At 41.5% G+C, this 17727-nt stretch overlaps 1 protein-coding gene across 1 annotated transcript; it reads right to left on the bottom strand.

Annotated features, from left to right (window-relative positions):
- Positions 1–287: 287 nt before the first annotated feature.
- Positions 288–14921, bottom strand: LOC128415927 (embryonic pepsinogen-like). The gene is made up of 9 exons (XM_053392794.1): positions 14799–14921; positions 13307–13469; positions 11411–11528; positions 10083–10201; positions 9168–9352; positions 7643–7753; positions 6802–6931; positions 1676–1774; positions 288–484 (listed from the first exon to the last, which is right to left on the bottom strand). Exons 1-9 carry the CDS (start codon positions 14852–14854, stop codon positions 344–346), a joined length of 1122 nt encoding a protein of 373 aa, XP_053248769.1. The 5' UTR covers positions 14855–14921; the 3' UTR covers positions 288–343.
- Positions 14922–17727: the final 2806 nt, after the last annotated feature.

The raw sequence follows: 17727 nt of genomic DNA on the forward strand, positions 1-17727 counted from the left end.
CATAACTTAAACTTGACTGTCCTGAGACTGGGCCCTTTTCCTTTTCCTTTTCCCTCCTCATTGACCTCAGAAATGGCACCTCAGCTTCACTCACATTAGCTATAGGGTATTGTACACGAATCACATCCAAAAGCTTAGCCATGGAACAGTTTATTAATTTGAAATACATAATTTTCAGATCATATATGCCACAACAACGCTACCACCTGCATCTTCTTTAAAGACATCTGACAAATATAATTTTTAATAGGACACCGAGTGATAGTATTTGTTCAAATACATTGCTATTAGTTGATTAAATGAGCAACTACAGCACTTGCATAGTTTAAATGCAGAAATTTTTTTACACTGCCTTTGCCAGTCCAACTTGGTTGTTCCCCCTGTCAAATATACTGTAGTATTCTCTGAGGAACATATCTCCTAGTATCAAGTGATCATAATCTTTGCTGCCAGAGCTAAAGCCACTCTTGCAATGGTCGTCATCCTAGAAGGAAAGGAAAGGAAAGGATATCCTTAAGATGTGGGTGATTCGACATCCATATCAACCAAGAAATTAATCTAGGTAAAAATGCACAAGGAAGGGTTGCCATATTTTAAACTCTAGCATAAGGTAACATTCCAACATAAAGAAGGACAAGGAAGGATTTTTCCTGGAAGAAAAGTCTCAAAAGGAGATAAATGTTGTAGATGTAACACTAGGACAATAGTAATAGTGCACAATATTGTAAATTGTGTATTCAGTCTATAATAATTAGCATAATAATGAACAACCAAATTGTACAAGTCAGCAAACTATTTTAAAATTATAGGCAGTCTCCACAATTCAAAATGTTTTTTGCTCTCCTCTGTTGGAAGAAATAATTGCATGGAAATGCCATCTTATCCCTGGAATTATGCCGGCTTAAAGATGATAGAATCAGTTCCACACAAGGAATCTTTGCTAAGCCCACTTGGAAATGTTGGAGGTTTAAGCTGTGAACTTCTATTGACAAAGCAAATCCTCTACTACTGAGCTATGGCCCCTCCCTATGGAGTCAATGGAGATCACAAGAGACTTATTTCCCATCTCCTCCTCACTCCGCCTCTCTTGCTAGCTATAAAGGATAGGATCACTGTGTCCCTCTGCCAATAGAAGCCCTTCTTCAGGTCTACATGTGGAGCATTAGGATGCTGCTGAGAGTGAGATTTAGAAACTCTCTAGATTGTGTTGTCACTACAAAGAGGAAACGAGGGGAGAAAGAACATTATTTGCTTCAAAATTGTTCCATATCTGCAACTGTCAAACAAACACATCTGCATACAGTATATATGTTGCTATATGTGATGGAAGGTTTAAGTCCTTCTTGGGGTCATCAAGCACCCATGTTATACAACACGTCAGAGGCAACCTTCCTGGGATGGGAATCATCTGTAGTCAGAGATACTATACTAAACTGTCATGAAACTATGTTGGTGGGAATTTGCATTGGCCTTTTTTCTATAAGACATGCAAGTTTGGGTCCAGCTCTTCTGACCGTCTCAGGATATCTAATAGGCTTTCTGCCCCAAAACGTATTCCATTTCCCCCTGTCTTTAGCCCATGTGTTCATAAATATTTTGCACTTCTAATCTGCCCTAAACTGTTTGAACCTGCATTATTATGGCAAGTAGATAATATTCCAGTTCTATCATATACCTTATGAGTATAGGCTTGTGGAGTCAAAGGATATTGAATTCCATTGATTACAAAAACAACATCTGGCATATTGTGGAGGTTTCTGCAGTTGAAGGAATGCTGAAAGAGATAAGGAAGAGTTGAGTTTGGGCATTATTCTTATCATGAAGGAAATGAACCAGCAAACCTCAAGTTTGCTCAAGAAATGTCATGGATTTGTCCCTGAGTCAGTCTCAGGAAAGCAAACATACCGCTTTAAGTAAGAACTTAATAACCATCTAGTGTAACTCACAGGTTTGAACAGCACAATGTAGAACACTGTAGCACAGAAGCACACCATCTAGCTGAATATTACAAATAAATCATCTCAACACTTCACATCTAACCCAATGGAGATGATCCAATCCATTTTTAAAGTCTGGTATGAGACCAAATTCCCTATTCTAAAATGGGTGCTGATGGCAGGCTGATGTACTGAATCTGTTTTGAGAGATGTTGTCTGGAGGAAATAAAGCCAATGTATTATGCAGGAAAGACTACGGTATGAAATAACAGCAGTGCTCTCTCTCCCCCCCTTCCTTTACTGGATCCCACAGTTTATTTTCTTTTCCTGCCATTTCCATTGTTGTAGCTTGGATGCTCATGCACATTTGCATGCATGTGCAGTAGGTATCATGAAGAACCCTGAAGGCTAACACTGAGGTGCCAGCAGCTATAGTCCAGGAGGCAGGGCGGGGCACCGACTTGGGCCCCAGATTATGGGTGCCCAATGTCACGTTACATTGCACACGCTGCAGCAGTGCCTGGTAGGCCTCCATTGCAATCTCCGGGGTCATGTCTGAGGCCTCTCAAAGCCTCCAATGTGACTTCCGGTTTCTCCTGAAAGTGCTTCGGGAGGCCCCGCAAGGCCTTGGATGTGACTTCTGGGGCCTTGTGAAGCACCCTAAATCACATCGGAGGCTCCGCAGTGTGGGTGCCAAACACCCACAATTTTGTGTGTGGTGCCTGGGCCCCCATGGGCCCCCTGGAGTTGGTACCAGTGCCAGGAGGTATCCAAAGTCAAGTCTAATCCTCACCACCTTCGGTTGTGTGCCTCTGAAACCTGAGCTCCGGCTAACAATTAGAGTATGGAGTGTGGACACTAGAGTGATAAGGATGAAATGCACCCTCTATCTGTCCATGTATGGGACTTGGAGGTAGAAGAGGGGTTTTCAGCAGAACTAATACCTGCTGAAAGTTCCTCCTCTGCACAACTATTAAAGGTGCAAGAGTTTTGTTGTGTTTTGCATCTGGCCACTTTTTATGTACTGTATAGTGGATTCTTTTCAGAACCCTGCATATAGGAAAGGATAGCCAGATAGCCCAAAGCACATGTTGTTGTTTATTAGTCATTTAGTCGTGTCCGACTCTTCGTGTCCCCATGGACTAGAGCACGCCAGGCACTCCTGTCTTCTACTGCCTCCCGCAGTTTGGTCAGACTCATGTTTGTAGCTTCGAGAACACTGTCCAACCATCTCGTCCTCTGTCGTCCCCTTCTCCTTGTGCCCTCCATCTTTCCCAACATCAGGGTCTTTTCCAGGGAGCCTTCTCTTCTCATGAGGTGGCCAAAGTATTGGAGCCTCAGCTTCACGATCTGTCCTTCCAGTGAGCACTCAGGGCTGATTTCCTTAAGAATGGATACGTTTGATCTTCTTGCAGTCCATGGGACTCTCAAGAGTCTCCTCTAGCACCATAATTCAAAAGCATCAATTCTTCGGCGATCAGCCTTCTTTAAGGTCCAGCTCTCACTTCCATACATTACTACTGGGAAAACCATGGCTTTAACTATACGGACCTTTGTTGGTAAGGTGATGTCTCTGCTTTTAAAGATGTTGTCTAGGTTTGCCATCGCCTTTCTCCCAAGGAGCAGGCGTCTTTTAATTTCGTGACTGCTGTCACCATCTGCAGTGATCATAGAGCCCAAGAAAGTAAAATCTCTCACTGCCTCCATTTCTTCCCCTTCTATTTGCCAGGAGGTGATGGGACCAGTGGCCATGATCTTCGTTTTTTTGATGTTGAGCTTCAGACCATATTTTGCACTCTCCTCTTTCACCCTCATTAAAAGGTTCTTTAATTCCTCCTCACTTTCTGCTATCAAGGTTGTGTCATCTGCATATCTGAGGTTGTTGATATTTCTTCCAGCGATCTTAATTCCGGCTTGGGGTTCATCCAGCCCAGCCTTTCGCATGATGAATTCTGCATATAAGTTAAATAAGCAGGGAGACAATATACAGCCTTGCCGTACTCCTTTCCCAATTTTGAACCAATCAGTTGTTCCATATCCAGTTCTAACTGTAGCTTCTTGTCCCACATAGAGATTTCTCAGGAGACAGATGAAGTGATCAGGCACTCCCATTTCTTTAAGAACTTGCCATAGTTTGCTGTGGTCGACACAGTCAAATGCTTTTGCATAGTCAATGAAGTAGATGTTTTTCTGGAACTCTCTAGCTTCCTCCATAATCCAACGCATGTTTGCAATTTGGTCTCTGGTTCCTCTGCCCCTTCAAAATCCAGTTTGCACTTCTGGGAGTTCTTGGTCCACATACTGCTTAAGCCTGCCTTGTAGAATTTTAAGCATAACCTTGCTAGCGTGTGAAATGAGTGCAATTGTGTGGTAGTTGGAGCATTCTTTGGCACTTCCCTTCTTTGGGATTGGGATGTAAACTGATCTTCTCCAATCCTCTGGCTACTGCTGAGTTTTCCAAATTTGCTGGCATATTGAGTGTAGCACCTTAACAGCATCAGCTTTTAAGATTTTAAATAGTTCAGCTGGAATATCATCACTTCCACTGGCCTTGTTATTAGCAGTGCTTTCTAAGGCCCATTTGACTTCACTCTCCAGGATGTCTGGCTCAAGGTCAGCAACCACACTACCTGGGGTATACGAGACATCCATTTCTTTCTGGTATAGTTCCTCTGTGTATTCTTGCCACCTCTTCTTGATGTCTTCTGCTTCTGTTAGGTCCTTTCCACTTTTGTCTTTTATTATGGAAATCTTTGTATGAAATGTCCCTTTCATATCTCCAATTTTCTTGAACAGATCTCTGCTTTTTCCCATTCTGTTGTTTTCCTCTATTTCTTTGCATTGCTCGTTTAAGAAGGCCTTCTTGTCTCTCCTTGCTATTTTTTGGAAATCTGCATTCAATTTCCTGTATCTTTCACTATCTCCCTTGCATTTTGCTTGCCTTCTCTCCCCCGCTATTTGTAAGGCCTCGTTGGACAGCCACTTTGCTTTCTTGCATTTCCTTTTCATTGGGATGGTTTTAGTTGCTGCCTCTTGTATAATGTTACGAGCTTCCATCCATAGTTCTTCAGGCACTCTGTCCACCAAATCTAAATCCTTAAACCTGTTCCTCACTTCCACTGTGTATTCATAAGGGATTTGACTTAGATTGTATCTTACCAGCCCAGTGGTTTTTCCTACTTTCTTCAGTTTAAGCTTGAATTTTGCTATAAGAAGCTGGTGATCTGAGCCACAGTCAGCTCCAGGTCTTGTTTTTGCTGACTGTATAGAGCTTCTCCATCTTTGGCTGCAGAGAATATAATCAATCTTATTTCGATACTACCCATCTGGTGATGTCCATGTGTAGGGTCGTCTCTTGTGTTGTTGGAAAAGAGTGTTTGTGATGACCAGCTTGTTCTCTTGGCAGAACTCTATTAGCCTTTGCCCAGCTTTGTTTTGAACTCCAAGGCCAAACTTGCCAGTTGTTCCTTTTATCTCTTGACTCCCTACTTTAGCATTATAATCCCCTATAATGAGAAGAATATCCTTCTTTGGTGTCATTTCTATTAGGTGTTGTAAGTCTTCATAGAATTGGTCAATTTCAGTTTCTTCAGCACCAGTGGTTGGTGCATAAACTTGGATTACTGTGATGTTAAAAGGTCTGCCTTGGATTTGTATCGAGATCATTCTATCATTTTTGAGATTGCATCCCAGTACAGCTTTTGCCACTCTTTGGTTGACTATGAGGGCCACTCCATTTCTTTTACGGGATTCTTGCCCACAGTAGTAGATGTGATGGTCATCCGAACTGAATTCGCCCATTCCTGTCCATTTCAGTTCACTGATTCCCAGGATGTCAATATTTATTCTTGCCATCTCATTTTTGACCACATCCAACTTACCCAGATTCATGGTTCTTACATTCCAGGTTCCTATGCAATATTTTTCTTTACAGCATTGGACTTTCCTTTCGCTTCCAGGCATATCCGCAACTGAGCGTCCTTTCGGCTTTGGCCCAGCCGCTTCATCAGCTCTGAATCTACTCGTACTTATCCTCCACTCTTCCTCAGTAGCATGTTGGACGCCTTCCGACCTGAGGGGCTCATCTTCCAGCGTCATAATTTTTATATGCCTGTTGTCTTTGTCCATGGAGTTTTCCTGGCAGGGATACTGGAGTGGCTTGCCGGTTCCTGCTCCAGGTGGATCACGTTTGTTCAAAACTCTCCACTATGACCTGTCCATCTTGGGTGGCCCTGCACGGCAAAGCTCATAGCTTCTCTGAGTTATTCAAGCCCCTTCGCCATGGCAAGGCAGTGATCCATGAAGGGGCCCAAAGCACATACAACAGTACAATAAACCCAGGGGACATTCTCAGGTTATGTCATATAAAAATGGCAAGGTCACACATGAAATCACCATCAGTCAGAGAGAAGCTTCCATGGATCATACTCTCATTGCATCAGGATCTAGCAATGGGGAACAATCTTCCAAGAGCCAATAAGCCCATTAAAAAAAGGCCATCACTTCATTTAATTGTGTGGATTTTGTATCAGGCTCACTGGAAGTGTTTATTTCACGGGATGTCACCCTCCCAGATTGTTTTCTTTCCCTGCCATTTCCATGGTCATAGTTTGTATGCTCATGTACATTTGCATGCATGTGCAGTATCATGAAGAACTATGAAGCCTGGCACCGAGGTTTCAGCAGTTGCAGTCCAGGCGATATCCTAGGTCAAGCCTAATCCTCACTACCTTTGGTTATGTGCCTCTGAAACTTGAGCTCTGGCTAACAATTATAGTATGGAGTGTGGACACTGGAGTGAAAAGGATGGTACTGGGCCTCTTTCAGCTACAGTATGAAGACAACCAGCAAAAGTCAATCTTACTGTTGTAACTCCAATGGCTTGTTGAATTTGGCTAATTTCAGATGCTGGGCCGAGCAAGAAGGACGTCCCCGTGTCAAGAAGTGCTTCACAGCCATCTCTGCAGGCGATTGCCTGACCATACACTAGAATGCTGAGAAATTGGACATCGTTAGATTCTTTAGATTCTGACATGAAACATAAAAATCCCACATTGTATAGAGCAGCTCTCCAGGATTTCAGAGAGGGAGTTCTCATAGCACGGCCTGGAAATATCAGCTATGCAACCGAGGTGGAATAAAAAATGCTATTTTTTAAAAAAAAGTTTTTAAAAATACATTGAATTTTCCGTAAGGCTCACCATCAACATCTAGCGTCACATTGTATATTTCACTTAAAACACACCTAAAACATTTTCTTTGCAGCTGTATAGCTATGTCCCTGGAGGCTTCTGCTTGCAAAGCAAATGATCCTCAGCTGAGGTAGGGCCCTTCCCCAAACATGGGTTGGTTTTTTAAAATGGAGAGTGGGATGTGGTAAGTACTTTTAGGAAGCTGCATTGGAAATAGTACAAGGCATAAAACAAAACTCATGAACTACAGATTGTAAAGTGCTCAGAGCACTTTTTAAATGCAATTTATAAGAACGGTCCTATATAAGTCATTCTAACAAAGGACAACTAGAAAACACAGAGTAAGTCGCACATTCGCAATTGCATTTTATTGCCCTCCATCTCTTCCTGTTTAGCTAACTAGTAGCCATTAAAATTATTCAGAAAAACTTTTCAGTTTTATTGTACCCAGTCAATATGGTAAGATTAACAATAATGTTGCTAATACTACTAATAAGAATAATTCCTGCTTACCTGTCCACTTCAATCTTAAATTTCCTATATGTGGCAGGAATCCAGTTAATAGGACCAGTGAAATAAGATTGATCAATTCCACCAAAAATGATCATGCTCCCATCTGTTTTTCTGAAACATAGATATAGATATGATGTTGTGAAGTCATTCATTTAGAATAAGCTGGACTGCATATTTAAAAAGTGTATGTGTATCATGTTCTTGTACCTCTGTCCAAATTAGACAAAAAGAGAGAGAGAAAGGAACTTTTGCAGTGCACCAGTATCGACTGGTGAACACTGGACAATGAAGGCTTTAAGATTTTGAAAGGTGAATGCTGGTAATGTTCTATATATCACCATGCTTCCTATTCAACTCTGTATTTCTTGTTCTATATATCACCATGCTTCCTATTCAGCTCTGTATATCACACACTGACTTCCCCTTCATAATCTTCATAAGTTTTGTTCTTCTAATTGATTTGTGATTTTAAGCAAGCCAGTTTGGGGCAGTGGAGGCCATTCTACTCCACCAACCTCAGTCTACTTCCAGCCTGCCTGCCTGCCTGCCTGCCTGCACCCAGTCCAGGGAGTGTCACTGTCTGTCAGATTCCCCCTCCCTAGTCAGTCTAATTGCTACCATTATATCCTCAGCTGGGTGGAGAATGTGGACAAAATCAGCTGGCTTCATTTGTGGCTGGCTCTGCTTCCATCTACTGCTTTCCTTCCTGCCTTCTGCCCTACAAAGGCTTGCTACCTCCCTTTCAAAAAGCCATTAAGGTTGCAGTGCCAGGCACTGTAGCACTGACTTCTGAGCTGACATGTACAGGATGGGCTGTATATTAGCCACCCGATGGGAGGGAGCAATTTATACCCTTCAGTTCTTGATCTACCCCCAAAATAGTCAGGTGAAATGGTCTTTGTGATACTATCCTCCAGTTATTCTGCATGGGGTAGGAGAGTGAATTGGAGCAAAAACTCCAAATCTCTAAAGTGTTTTTTGGGGGGAGGTTTCAAGTTGGTACAATATTAAATTAAAATGAAAAGGATGAAATACAATATTTTTTTAATTCTGTATTTCCATGCATTAAATAATAGTAAAAGAAGCAGGGGGGTTGACCTCTTCACTCTCTGCCTCACGTCTGTCCACCTCCCTCTCTTCCCACATTAACACTTAGCTCACCTGAGCTTGGCCCCTGCTCTGCTCTGCTCTCAAGGCACAACAAGCAAGATGGTGCAGTCGACTGCTGGGTACTAGAAAACTGGAGGGATCTTTTCTTCTTCATCATCAAGTAGCCTTGACTACAATAGCTTATTCATCCCTGGAGGGGCTTAGCATTCTGACCAATTTTGGGATGGAGGTTCCAGTCCCCTCTACCCATCAACCTCTGTGCAAACAAAGCACAGTGGCAGACAGCCTGTTCTACAAGATTCAGCAGGCAAAGCATTAGCCAACCTGTAAAGTAATCTCGGGTGCAGTTTCCTTCCATGAGTCCTCCATCAACATGCAACAAATCTTCTTAGCAGTAAAGCAAAATAGTGTTTACCCGCTGAGATAAACAGAAAATTCGTCTTTCTCAAGCAAGCCTTTCTTCATCAGGTTCTCAAAGAATGAACTTTTTTTCCAAGGGTTTAAGCCAAGGATCCCATCATATTTAGTTCTGGAAAATGGGTCTTCTGACTCACTGGTACTCAAGCCGAATTCCATATCGGAAATGGTAAGATCAGATATCTAGGAGAAAAACACAGTCTTCCCTTACTTCTGTAATCACATTGTAAAGTACAGAGCAGGCTTCTATGAGCATTGCGTTCAGGCTACAATCCTGTGCATGTTAACATGAAAGGAAACCTCATTTGACCTTTCAGACAATAATATTCAAACATGTATAGTGGCAGGTAATAAAATATTGGGAGTGGCAGGTAAGTCCCATCCTGCATAATTGATCACAAGACACAGTCCATGCACACCATTTGAATGGCAAAGCCCATTAACTTTGAGGGGCGGCCCCCATCATATAATATTTGGGGGATGAAGGGACCATGGCCCATAAGAATTGGCTCCTATGGAGAGTGGGCAAGAGCAAATTAGGTTCTAGTTTTAAACCTGTTTATTCAGAGGTAGGTCTCATCAATTTCATTGATATTTACTTCAGGATTGCATAACCTTAGTACTGCAGCTTTAATTTGTACTACTTTGACTGTAACAACGACAATTTAAAATAAACTTATTGGTTACCACATATTGTGTTCTGAATTCCTTGAGGAGCAGCCATCAATGTATATATACTGTGCATAAATATCTCCACAGAATATAAAGGGCTGATTCAGTTTTTACTGCTTTAAATTTTCCAGGATTCAAAAACATTGAGAAGTATCGTCCTTGGAAATGCACAGAAGAGTCAATATTTTTATAAGCTTGTATTCTCAACTTGTCCTGTATCTATAAAATACTATTAGTTTACCTTGACTGTATCAAGTCCAAAGATCCCTTCCATGCTTCCTTTCCCATACTTAATGGAGAATGGCTGTCCTGTTCCTTGGAAGGTAGAAGACTTACGTGGGTCAAATCTATGGTGTGTTTCTAAAGGCAAAAAGGAAACAGAAATAAATTAATACAAAAACAGCTTTTAATCAGTGATGAATAGCAGAAACAAACTGAAGGTATAAATTTTCTGAAGAGAATAATTGTAATAAAAGGACATTGGAAAACACTAGGGAAACATTTAGATAACAGGAGCTGGGATGTATTACTTTTTTTACTAATCTCACCAAACACAATTTTTTTACTAATCTCGCCGAATAATTGTTGCTTTTGAATTATGGTGCTGGAGGAGACTCTTGAGAGTCCCATGGATTGCAAGAAGATCAAATCTATCCATTCTGAAGGAAATCAGCCCTGAGTGCTCACTGGAAGGACAGATCCTGAAGCTGAGGCTCCAATCCTTTGGCCACCTCATGAGAAGAGAAGACTCCCTGGAAAATATCCTTATGCTGGGAAAGATGGAGAAGGGGACGACAGAGGACCAGATGGTTGGACAGTGTTCTCAAAGCAACCAACATGAGTTTGACCAAACTGTGGGAGGCAGTGGAAGACAGGAGTGCCTGGTGTGCTCTGGTCCATGGGGTCACGAAGAGTCGGACACGACTAAACGACTAAACAACAAAAGACTGTCCCCGGGACAGGTGAGGCTGTTGATCCCTTATTTTCAAATCTGAAAGTTGACAGCTATATACAAGGTGGGGACTCAGACTGAGCACCTTGTAGCTGAGAATGGCAGGCTCATGCTGCTCTCTCTGTATTAATTGTAAACTACTGTAAATCTTCCAAGAAACTCATTACTTCTTTTTGGAGCTTGTTTGCCTGCCTGAGATCATTACACCTGATCACTGAAAACTAAGATCTCTCTCTCCAGCAGTGGAATGCCCTGTTTTGCCACTTGAAGCATAATGGGATGTGCCCCCACTCTACTACCCTGCCCCCCCTCCACTGCCCCCCTTACTTGGGCTGTGTGGGGACACTGATGACACATCAGGTAAATGGGTATAGGATTGCAAGCCCACATCAGGTAAATGGGTATAGGATTGCAAATTCCACACATATTTATTTAGACGTTGGCATCACTGAGTTCAATCAACCCTACTCATATGTAAATAGAATTATGACCTGAGTCTGCAATGCTGGATTGTGAAATAATGAATCCATTCCTTTACACAACTTCATAGGCCCTCCCAGGTCATTTTTAATATCAGAGTGACATGCTTGAAGACTTTTTTATCGTCAGTTACTTACGGCATGCTGGACTACTGCAATAGACAGAGGGTACCCAGAGAGTGGATGATCCAGTATCAAACACAACAGTGAACTTCTGTGGTGGGGTTCCAATGTAGATTGTTCCATAGTATTCAGTCTGTTAATTCATAAAATAAACACAATTTGCAAAAGTTTCCTTCTTTTTAGGCTTTTGAACATTTTACTTCCTCACAGATATGCAAGGTAATCACTGTAAATCTAAGTGCTACATTTTTTAAAAAAAATAGTTAGAAAGGAGAAATTTATTTCCTGTCAAAAGTGGGATAATGTGAAAAGGGAATTGTTCAAATAAACAAATAATAAACGACATAATGTAAAAGCAGTATGTGCTTTAACATAACTCACAAACAGGAGAAATACAGCAGAACTGACATTTCCCCCACTTCAAATAACTTCTGTGCATAAGAAATAAGTGCCATTGTAAAAACCTGCAGTTTCTAAAAATATATATAATAACAGATTTTAAAAAAAGAATAGATTGAGACAATCTGGGATATGCAGGGAAAGATGAAAACAATTTTAAGGAACTACAGAAAAAGGGGGAGGGAAGTCAAGATTCAAAGTGTAAGAATTACTGTTGATTGATTTGTGAAATGTTTTCCTTTTTGTTATAATTGAAAATTATAAATATTTTTTTAAAAAACAAGTAAGTACCATTTATTGCCATAGAAGAGCTCTCACAATGTTCACCACAAAATGCAAGCTAAAGTACTATTTTTCTGGCCTACACAACACCCTGGCTTCATCATTTTCCTGCTCTGCCCTTTAATAAGATGGCTAGATGCAAAAAAAGAACACTGTTCTCACATCTTGAATAGTTGCAATAAAGGGGCACTCAGCATCTGTGAACTTGAATGAAGGGTCACGAAGAGTCGGACACGACTAAATGACTAAACAACAACAAGCCTGCTGAAATTCCCTCTTCTACACAACTATTAAAGGTTGTGTTCTCTACTGTACCCTGTTCTCTACTGTATCTGGCTACCCTAGGTGTCAATGGGATTTCAATGTAATTAACTTTGGCTGGATCATAACTCCTCTATGGGTCACAATCCAGCAAACGTTAGTTGCAACTTCTTATGTTGAAAACGATCACTGCAGATGATGACAGCAGTCACGAAATTAAAAGATGCCTGCTCCTTGGGAGAAAGGCGATGGCAAACCTAGACAGCATCTTAAAAAGCAGAGACATCACCTTGCCAACAAAGGTCCGTATAGTTAAAGCTATGGTTTTCCCAGTAGTGATGTATGGAAGTGAGAGCTGGACCATAAAGAAGGCTGATCGCCGAAGAATTGATGCTTTTGAATTATGGTGCTGGAGGAGACTCTTGAGAGTCCCATGGACTGCAAGAAGATCAAACGCATCCATTCTTAAGGAAATCAGCCCTGAGTGCTCACTCAGCTGAGGCTCCAATACTTTGGCCACCTCATGAGAAGAGAAGACTCCCTGGAAAAGACCCTGATGTTGGGAAAGATGGAGGGCACAAGGAGAAGGGGATGACAGAGGACAAGATGGTTGGACAGTGTTCTCGAAGCTACAAACATGAGCCTGACCAAACTGCGGGAGGCGGTGGTAGACAGGAGTGCCTGGCATGCTCTGGTCCATGGGGTCACGAAGAGTCGGACACGACTAAACGACTAAACAACAGCAACAACAATGTTGAAAACAAGAGGGCTTTGTGATAGTCATGACTAAGTCCCATTGTGTGATTGAGTTGTGGCTGTGTTTTGCTGAATTGCATCTAACATATTATGTTGATAACCTCTGGGTGTCAGGAGAAATATGAAGAAGTATCTCAACTGAGCATCATGAAAACTTTGGGGAAATACTGTTCAGCAGCATAGAAAATTGATAAGAGAAAAGCATTACCTCACCTCAAAAGAGTTCAGAAGTGGTTCTTCAGCCACCTGGGCAGCATTAGAAATATCTGAGTTGTATTTTGTACCAATGTCATAACGATATTTCTGAAGAAGATTTTCCAGCAGATTTTTCTCTTTGAGAGTGCCTCTTACTTTTGTCCCTCTCTGCAAGGGAATCCTGGAACATAAGAAACAAAATACTAGGTTTGGATTTTCTGTCTTTGTAAAATTTGCCTATTTTGCAACCTGTCTTTCCATTCCATAACTCCAAACATAATAATAGGTTTAATATCACCACCCCATCATAGCCATAGCTAGGTAATCTTGCGCTCCTGGCAGAACTGTCCAGATTGTGCCCCTTAGCCATTGACAAATTAGCTCGTCTTTCCACCTCTCCTCCATCCCCCCTTCAATTCACCCTCTATTTAAAACCTTTTCTTATGAGGCAATAATCAATATTTTTATAGACATATTTATGGACATATTTTAGCCAATTTTGTGCCCCCTGTTGCCTGTGCCCCTGGTGGGGGCCCACCTCACCACCCCCTAGTTACAGCCCTGCACACCTTCCAAACTCTCTTAACTACTAGATCTAAGCTATTACAAAAATTTGGGTACTTAGGAAATTGAACTGGAAGTTCGCACCCACTCAATGCAATCAAAGTCTTTTTTTAGCATCAAGAAATAGTACTATAGCCTATAATCTTGCACACATTCATTCATGCATCTTTTCTATAGACATGGATGGGATCTGAACAGCTTTAATGCAGGGGAAAGAAGCCAGTGGGGATTTCCAGACGTTGTTGAGCTCCATGTCCCATCAGCCCCAACCAGCAAGGCAAATAGGGATGGTGGGGGTTCAAGTTCAGCAACATATGGAGTGTTAGGATCCTAGTCCCTGCTGTAATGCATGACAGGGATATTAATCTGCTTCATCTCTCAATTAATTTAAGGAAGATAGCTGAAAAGAAAATAAACAACTGTAGGTGTGTAGGGTGTTTAATATTTGCTGACATAAAATTAATTCTTTGCAGCCCATTTTTTAGACTCCTTTTGTTTCAATTAGTGTCAGCAGCAGTTCAAAGTGTGCTATTGGGCCCTCAATTGCTTATTACAAAGAACAGTTTGACAATTCCACTTTCTCTTGTCACTTCGGACATGCTGTGATGAGCTTCAGGTGCTGAGCATCATCCTGTTACTGTGTTACTGAAGGCAAGGAGACCTATTGGGCTAAAAATGCCCCAAAATATTGTTCCATCTCAAATTAGACATTAGTGATGCTTTCTTCAGTGAGTCTATGTGTTTCTACCCTTGTAATTGCTACAAGATGACCATTTTGCATTTACTAATCTCCTCTCAGCTGTGTGTATGCGTTTATATATATGTATATATCTGAAAAATTCTTTAAGATTTGAAGTTATAATTCACATTCTCTCTCCTCTTCATTAGTTAATCAGAAAGTATAGCTGTCAGATGAGTAAATATCAGCAATGAAACAATAACTTACTTAACAAGACATTCGGAGAGAGCAACAATGGTGAAGAGAACTGCAAGGTACTTCATCCTGCTTGTCCAGTGGGGGCTGCTCTAGTTTTTCTGGTGCTTGTTGGGGGAAACTCTGTTATTTTATAGCTGCTTGAGAAGTGCCCACCATCATCTAAATATCATATTTCATCACAGAAAGTCCAGCCCATACTTGGAAACGAGAAGTAATCAGTCACCTTGCTTTGTAAACACAATGAAATCATACCTAAGAGGAAGTCATGTATTCAGCATATAATAGGGTAAATAACTCACTCGCTGGGTTTTCACCTTGTCGGGGTGAGTGGGCTTGCATGTTCCTATGACCCTTGTGAGCAAAACCATCAGGAGTCTCGTACTCCCAGCAGAGTCACCCAAGACGGTAAGGTCAAAGGGGAGGAGCTAGACAAAGAATGATCCAAGAAGTCCTCAAAAGCTGAACAGGTGGAATATAACAAGGTATGTTACAATGGCTGTGAAGGTGGATGAAGGCTGCAGCAGATAAGAATCTACCGGTTGTCGTGGTACTCATGCCATCGAAATAGAGCCTTACTGCGAAGACTGAGTGTTGGTCAGCATGCACTGATCTACATACATAAAACAAATTCACACACAGGTTTCTTCCAAAAACCCATCCCAAACCCAAACCCCCAAAGACCCATGACCATTGGCAAATGGTAATGGGGACAGGACAATGAAATCTGGGAGCCCCTAGTCATGAACTGGCACATGGGTGGTGGATACAGATTCAGTCACTCTGACTCAAGGAACGAGGCAGTTGAGCAGCTCAGCAGCTGTATCCATGATGGAGCAGCTCTATATGGGATCCACTCTGTTCACCCCGAAAAGGGGAAGGCTAGAAAAGTTGCCCTAAACATAGTCTGCCTCATTTTCCCCTGACTGGATTACCATGCCCAGTGGGGTCACCACCCAGTGGTCGTAAAAGACAATTGAACTTAGTAACATGCAATATAAGGGCTTTGTCGGGTAACACAGACCATGAGCATCCTGAGCGGAGAACTGCCATCACTGCAAGGGAGCTGCAATGTTTTAACATCGATATTACAGCACTTCAAGAAACTCGAAGAGCAGGCGAGGAACAACTGAAGAAAGAAAAAGGAGGCCACACATTCTTCTAGAAAGGTCTACCTGAGCAAGAATGTCCAACAAAAGAGAGAGAACACATATACATATATACACACACAGTGGTACCTCAGGTTACATACGCTTCAGGTTACAGACTCCACTAACCCAGAAATAATGCTTCAGGTTAAGAACTTTGCTTCAGGATGAGAACAGCAGCAGCAGGAGGAGTTTAGCTAAAGTGGTGCTTCAGGTTAAGAACAGTTTCAAGTTAAGAATGGACCTCCGGAACAAATTAAGTACTTAACCCGAGGTACCACTGTATATATATGTGTGTGTGTGTGTGTGTATATATATATATATATATATATATATATATATATATATATATATATATATCAGAATATGCACTGCTTGCAAATGAAGCACTGTGACACTCCAGAAATTTTTCATGTGCAAACATAATTAAAATCATGACCACATGTGACCACCTCAATAGCACATGAGCACAAATCATCATGAATGGGGGGAAAAGAAGAAAAAGGGATGCCAGGAAGGACGTGAAATTGCACAAAAAGAAATGAATCAATCTTATTTTGGGGGGTTGTCATTTCCTTAAGGGTGGGTGATATACCAGCCATTTAGGAACAGAGAAATCTACCTTATACAGATCCAAGCTGTTAGCACACCTACGTTATCTGCCAGTGTTCTCATGCCCTTGATGGGTATATCTACAGGCATTGTATGTCCAAAGAGCAAATTTACCACTCTTATCTGAGTTCCTCAACACATATATTTGAGCACAATCACTTTGATGTCTTATTAATAACAAATGTACATATTTAACACTGCTATTGGACTAAGCATTCTAATGGAAATTTGATAAGCTGCTCAAAATGGAATGAGATAAGCTTCTCAATAACTTTGCACGTGTGTGTTAGGTTAAGTCTTAACGCTTAAGTCCAGTCAAAGGCGACTATGGGGTTGCAGCATTCATCTCGTTTTTCAGGCTAAGGGAGCCAGAGTTTGTCTGGAGACAGCTTTCCAGATCATGTGGCCAGCATGACTAAATCTCTTCTGGCGTGACAGAACATTGTTTACCTTTCCACTGCAGTAGTACCTATTTATCTACTTGCACTGGTATGATTTCAAACTGCTAGGTTGGCAGAAGCTGGAACAGAGCAACGGGAGCTCACCCCGTCACGTGAATTTGAACTGTCAACCTTCTGATCAGCAAGCCCAAGAGGCTCAGTGGTTTAGGGTATATCTGAACCAATTTTTTCTCATGGATTTGCACCTAATCTGAATGACCTGTGATGATTTTCTGCACAACATCCTGAATTCTGCTCTACTTTCAAGGTGTTAAAGTCCAAACCTGATGGGTAAATGTCTTTCAAGTGTGTGCTATTCAATTGTCTCAGACACAACAAGGGTTAAGAAGACTTCTGAAAAATTTTAGTCAACTGGCAGTGCAAGAAAAACTAAAAATTATGAAAGGACAAAAGTCACCTCTGAAAAAGTGGCTTGTTTTGCCTTCAGAGCAGCAATTTCAAGGAGAAAAAATTCTTCAAGAGAGCAAACTCTTATCTGACAGAATGCCTGGTTTTAAAAATTATTTTAACTGTATAAAGTATTTTATTCTGCTTATGTAGTTTGTTTTTTGTAATGTCATTTTGTAATGTCACTTTCTACATATCTCCATTTGAAGAACTGTCCATTTATTCCTACTCTTGCCTTCCGGCTTCCCAGCTAATTCCTGATGCTGAGGAGGACCTCTCCTCTTAGCCTATGACTGCCAAGCTTAATCAGGAGTCCCTGATGAGGAACTTTGT

Source organism: Podarcis raffonei, chromosome 6, assembly GCF_027172205.1.
Source record: "Podarcis raffonei isolate rPodRaf1 chromosome 6, rPodRaf1.pri, whole genome shotgun sequence".
NCBI lineage: Eukaryota > Metazoa > Chordata > Lepidosauria > Squamata > Lacertidae > Podarcis > Podarcis raffonei.

Excerpts from the sequence above, each read along its gene's own strand:
- LOC128415927 (XM_053392794.1), bottom strand. The coding sequence starts at position 14,854 with ATGAAGTACCTTGCAGTTCTCTTCACCATTGTTGCTCTCTCCGAATGT. Across the intron at positions 10,202-11,410 it reads TTGCAGTAGTCCAGCATGCC|AAACACACCATAGATTTGAC; the intron begins GTAAGTAACTGA and ends TTTTGCCTTTAG. Across the intron at positions 6,932-7,642 it reads TTTAAGATTGAAGTGGACAG|CATTCTAGTGTATGGTCAGG; the intron begins GTAAGCAGGAAT and ends CCAATTTCTCAG.